This window comes from Euprymna scolopes, chromosome 36 (assembly GCF_053919585.1).
Source record: "Euprymna scolopes isolate OS-2025 chromosome 36, ASM5391958v1, whole genome shotgun sequence".
NCBI lineage: Eukaryota > Metazoa > Mollusca > Cephalopoda > Sepiida > Sepiolidae > Euprymna > Euprymna scolopes.
Window position 1 is genome coordinate 1,381,997 of NC_136517.1, and position 6,545 is coordinate 1,388,541.

Genomic DNA, 6,545 nt, shown 5'->3' on the forward strand with positions numbered 1-6,545 from the left:
TCAACGAGAAAGAATACATCTAAGCCGGTATAAGTCTCACTTTTTAATATTTCAGATACTCCCTAGAAATTTTATGAAACATAGCCCTGCCACCCCCTCCTCGTGTCAGTCGATCTGTCACACTTGAATTTAGTCTGTCACACTTGAATTTAGTCTGTCACGCTCACATTTCAGATAAGTTGCCTCATTTTTACGATCGACGCGAGTTTTACGTAAAGAACAACAAAATAATTATGATACGTCGACCCAACGACCAGTTGTCAAAATTATACAAAGAAAACACAGCTTTTGATAATTTTTTTTTCATGCAAGGGTTGACGAAGCGAGGGCAAGGGAGCATATGACCACACCCCAGAACCCGACTCCTACCGAGGGAAAATTGAACGGAAAGGTGGCTTTTAAAATATTTTCTGTTTCGACAGAAAAATTGCAGAAGTAAAAAAGAAATATATATATATATATATATATATGTATATATATATTATTTATTACACCATAGATAACATATAATATAATATGTAAGTACTGTTTAAAGTATACGAACAGATATTGGAAAGGAAAAAGTATTTTGGTGGCCATGACACCTTAGACTTAGACCTTAGATGTATGTTTTTATTTTAATCAGAGTCTGTCAGCAATTCCTCACAGTACATTACCAATGTCTGCAAGGATTTTTTGTGTTTGTGTGTTATGTGTATGCGTGTGTGTAGTTCGATTGATTGATTGAGCGGCTTCAGTTCGAGTGTACCCCATGCTCGTAGGTCGTCCATCGCCGTTCGAGTTCTGTATAGGACCATCCTGTTCTCCATGGCCGTCGCCCGTTTGCCACGTGTCTCCACGGGTCGTTGTTACTCGTCGATAGGCATGGAGTCCGTTTCAGAATTCTCTCGCTTTGATGTTTCACGTTGACGCAAGTGTCTGTACCTTCCAGGATACATTTCGCCGTCTCGACGTTCTGTGGTGTGAACCATATCTCCTCTGTAAATGTGAGGCTTTTGTCCACGCAGCTGCCGAATGTGAAATTATCACTTGCCTGGCAGCGCATACGGCATGCGTTCATCAGGCCGTTCCTGATGCTTCTCAGGATGGACGATTTGCCCGAGTTAGATGGTCCCGTTATGTGTAGGGCGTTTTTTTTTCGGGCGTATTTTGTGGCACACCTCGAAGTCGATGTCGCGAAGTCCTCGGCCTCGATGTGGTGGAAGTCGAGCCACTCGTCATAGATGTCCAATGACTTCTGCACGGGCCAGCATTGGTGTGTCAATGACGAGAATAGCTCGTGTTTCTCCCGTATCTGTTCGTGTATCGGTGTAACACGGCTTTGAATTTGGACGTCCGCTGCTGCCACCGCCATGATGTTAGACAGGTTGGCTGTGTTTTTGTGTATGGATTCCCATGTCTGTCGTGTGGACTATTTTGCCGTCCTCCCGCAGTACAGCATGATGTCGCCTAGATCCGTCGAGTTTGCTTTTTTCATTATCTTTGTCAGGAAGTCATATTTCTGTCCCCGGAGACTGTCTGCTTTGTGAGCCAGGCGAGATTCCTCAATCTCTGGACTGGGTTCCCTTATTGTCTTGTCGGTCAGGCGTCGTAGCATTGTTAATTGTCTGTCTGATCTCAGATTGGCCGCTGATATAATTGTCCGTATCGTCGGGTCAGTGGTCAGGTAAGTGCACAGTCCGTACGGACTGTATACCTTCGGGCATGTCATAGTACAGGCATGTTCCCCTCGGTCCTGCAGGGCTTTTTTTTTTTCAGTTTTGCGAATCCGTACTCGCTGGTCGGGTGCTCATAATGCCAACTTATCACGTGGAAGTGGTCAACGTCGGAGCAGTTCTTTAAGCGGCTCGGCACCGCCTTGTGGTATACTACGATATTCGGTCTCTGGTCCAGGATGTTTGCAGGTAGGGTTATCTCTCTGTCGGTATTGTCGAATGAGCATGATTTTCGGAAAATGTCTAGGGTTGGTCAGTCTGGTCCGATGTGAATGGAATTTGGTCGTTTCCAACGGTACATCCAACTTTACAGAGTGATGCGCCTGCTGGCAGCAGTGTCGGACAGTATGTAGTCGTTGAATTCCGTTTTCGTGTCGTGTTGCGTCGCTGCCTCCGTCGTTGGCGTCTGGTGGAATCTCTCCACGCCGTCATATTTATAAGAATTTTCTGCTTAGACTTGCACATTCCTTGGTTTCGGATTTCGCTGATCTTGCAGGAATTATATTTGTGTCCCAATTTAAAACAGTAATGCTTAGTTTGCAAGTTTTATGCCGAGTTTGCTATTTATAGCCCCGCCCTTTTGTCTGTGGGCGTGTTTTCCTATTTGTTTACAAATTTACCGTAATTGTATCCTATGTTTTATCCTGTGGACCTATCTTTAGCGATAAACGTTCCGTGACCATGCAACAGTCGCTTGGTGCTTTGTCCGTGCAGATGCCTGTTTGGCGGTACGATATTGTGTAATTCGTAGTGCCAGTCGTTGTCCACCTCGATCAGTGCGCAGTCGTGGTCGTTTAATGGAAGGCGGGTTGGATGGTTGTATTGTTAATGTATATATTTTTTATTTTTATGAATTACTAAAGTAAAGTATTGTTTATATGTATTATTAAAGTATATTTTTATTTTTATGAATTACTAAAGTAAAGTATTATTTATATATATTATTAAAGTATATTTTATCTTTATGAATTACTAAAGTAAAGTATTTTTAATATGTATTATTAAAGTATATTTTTATTTTTATAAATTACTAAAGTAAAGTATTTTTAATATGTATTATTAAAGTATATTTTTATTTTTATGAATTACTAAAGTAAAGTATTTTTGATATGTATTATTAAAGTATATTTTTATTTTTATGAATTACTAAAGTAAAGTTTTTTTTATATGTATTATTAAAGTATATTTTTTATTTTTATGAATTACTTAAGTAAATTATTATTTATATGTATTATTAAAGTATATTTTTACTTTTATGAATTACTAAAGTAAATTATTATTTATATGTATTATTAAAGTATATTTTTTATTTTTATGAATTACTAAAGTAAAGTATTTTTTATATGTATTATTGAAGTACATATTTTTTTATTTTTATTAATTACTAAAGTAAATTATTATTTATATGTATTATTAAAGTATATTTTTATTTTCATAAATTACTACAATAAAGTATTATTTATATGTGTTGTTGAAGTATATATTCTTATCTTTATGAATTATTAAAGCAAAGTATTATTTATATGTATTATTAAATTAAGTTTTTATTTTTATTAATTACTAAATTAAATATATATTTTTATGAATTACTAAGGTGAAGTTTAATTTTTATGAATTACTTAATTAAATTTGTATTTTTATGAATTACTAAAGTAGATTTCTTTTTTATGAATTACTAAATTAAATTTTTATTTTTATGAATTGCTAAATTTTAAGTGCAATGTTACATAAACTCTTGATTACTTTTTTACTCATGAAATGTCCATGTGACCAATATTCTATTTAAACTGATAATTTTTATCTATTGTACGTTTACATACAATATATAATAATTACTAGTTTAAATAAACTAAAATACTTTTATATATAAAACCTTTTTGTAGATTACAGCCAATTAGAAATATATAATTTAAACCTAGAAAAAATAAAAATATGAATAGTTTCATCCTTAAGGCTAAGATGGCAACCTAAAGAAACACACGATGTAATTTTTTCTATATGCTTGATTATACATCATATTACTAAGAAACAAAGTGTTTTTTCTGATGAGTATATGCAAGAAAAATTCCATATTAACCTAAAAATATTGATTATTCTACGTAAACGAAACAGGTCTGTAAAATGTACTGAAGTTTTGATATGGTGAAAAAACTGATTGTTAAGATAAATAAACTCGACTCTTGGAAGATAGCCATTAGACATTTCTATTCACTATTATATTTCAGAGGATTTGACTTATGTGATAACCTGATATTAATTTGACTCATCGTTGCTAATTTGATGATTTCAAGAGCATCGTTGTCTTTTTAACTGGATTTCACCATAAAACATTCGTTCACACGCATAGATTATCCTTTTTCATGCACACACACATGAATACATATGCACACATAATATGCAAACACAAGCACACGCATGCACACATATTCAACATGTACACAAAATATGCACATATATTTACAATAATATGCACATACATGCATACACATGCACACATATGCACATATATGTACACACTTAACGACGTATGAACACACATGCAAGCATATGCACACATGCAAAATAACATGCATACACATGCACACACACATGAGCACATAATATGCACGCATATGCACATATGCACACACATGCAAAATAATTTGCACACATATACACACATACACACATATACACGCATAATATGCACACATACGCACACACATGAACACACATACACACATATGCACACACATATTCATACACATGCACTAGGTGCTCCAAAAACACACGCACACGCGCGTTTCTAGGCCGACCTTCCCCCACTCTGAATCTCGCCCCTCCCCATAACAAGAGGCGAAGCTTCGAAATAAAGTTTTAACTCTTCATTTTGAAATTTTTGAAATCGCATCCGAAACTAATGGACGCCTATTCGAGCGCCGAGAGTTACATCCGGTCGGGTCCCAGGAGACTTCCCGGCAGCTAGCGTTGGAGATGACAAGAAAGTCTTAATGCAATAATAGTAACCAGAGACTCGAGCTCAATGTCTACCTGTACGTTCACCATTCAACCGTCTTTGACAATTTAGCAATAATTACAAAGAAAATATAAAAAAAAAATAAAATAAATTGATAAATAAATAAAAATTAAATTAAATTAAAAAAATGTCAATTAAAAAATAAATACCTCCCATCCCATCCGCCATTGAAAAAAACATTAAGAGGTGATGGTGGTCTGAAAGGCGTCAATTTCTAGATTGTTTCTTGAATATTCCACGAATGATAACATTCGTATCCCATCGAGTATGCGGTTTGCGTTCTACTCCTTTCTTACTCGACGACTATGACATTTATGAAAATCAGATTTCTCAGATGAGCCTGGCATCTTCATAACGGATTCCTTTCATCAGTCAATTCGTTACGCCTTTTTTCAGTTTGGAATAGCATTTTTGGTCTGTCAGGCTTTAATTTGAAATAAAATTTCCATTGGTCTGTAAAGCTTCAATTTTGACATATCAATTTATTTTGGCCAGTAACGTTTTAATTTGGAATAACAGTTCCTTTTGGTCTGTAACGTTGCAATTTAAAATAGAATTTTCTTTTGGTCTGTAACGCTTCTATTTGAAATAATATTTTCTTTGATCTGTAACATTTCATTTCGTAATAACATTTTCATTAGTGTGTAAGCTTCAGTTTGAAATAACATTTTCTTTTGGTCGGTAACGATTCAATTTGAAATAGCATTTTATTTAGTCTGTCACACGTCACTTTTCAGAGCAAAAATGAAAGAGAATACGTAGATAAAGTGGGAAGAAGAGATAAGGTATATTATGACACCACAAGAAATATTCATAAACCCGACTTTTTAATCCGTTAAAAACGGGCAAAATTTATAGTCCGTTTACTTAAAATGAGTGCTTTATGCCAATTGATGGTTACATATGGTTAAATTATGCACATTTTCCCATTAAATACTAATCCATATTAATCTCTATTAATCCCTAATTGTGCATCGAACGGATACCATAATACCTAGTTCGCTTGACCTTCTCATAACAAATGCCCACACAAAATTTCCTCCAGACCGACCCAGTAGCTTTTGAATAAAAGTGGAATGGACAGACAGAGGGACTAACAGAAATATAATATATAAAATATATAAAATATAATATAGTTACTTAAGAATTAAAAAAAAAGTGTTTCTATAAATATTAGAAAACTTCCTAAACCTGTCCATAAATATTTAATAATACTGATCCAACGGGCACTGATGAAATTTTAGTTGGTTTGTAGTATTTATTTTACATAATACAAGTAGCACTACCAATTTAAAAATGAATAATAAAAAAAAATGAAATAAATAGATTTTTAGTCATCTTTTAATTATATATTCTCAAAGCAGTTTCTGTTGGAATCATAAAAAAATCAAGCAGACTCAATTTCGTTGCGCATTTAAATTCTTGATAAGAAATTGCTGTGCGTTTCATGGCGTTGTTCAGCAGTTCAACGCAGTGTCAACCGGAAGTAGCCGTAAATGACGGTCCGATAGCCGTGTGGGTTGACAGCGATAGTGGCGACAATGATACGAATGTCTCGTATGACAACTTCAGGCTTTTCCGTACCGATATAATTTTTTTAGCGCTTTTAGAACGTATCAATTTTTGGTCCGGCCAACTGCGATGCCGGACATTGGCACGAGTCATTTGATATCGGTTCACTGAGAAGATTGTTCCGGTTGCAGTCCAATTGACTGGAGCCAATATTGATCGTCCCCTTACTCACTTTCGTCAACGACTAACTGGTTAATTATCAGATCAGTAAAAGACAAAAAAAAAAACAATAAAAACAAACA

The 6,545-nt window shown here is 34.8% G+C and overlaps 1 protein-coding gene across 1 annotated transcript; it reads right to left on the reverse strand.

The window, feature by feature from the left end:
* Positions 1-733: 733 nt before the first annotated feature.
* On the reverse strand, positions 734-1,354 carry LOC145260190 (uncharacterized). The gene has a single exon (XM_080118013.1). It carries the CDS (start codon positions 1,352-1,354, stop codon positions 734-736), a length of 621 nt encoding a protein of 206 aa, XP_079974139.1.
* Between the last annotated feature and the right edge of the window lie 5,191 nt (positions 1,355-6,545).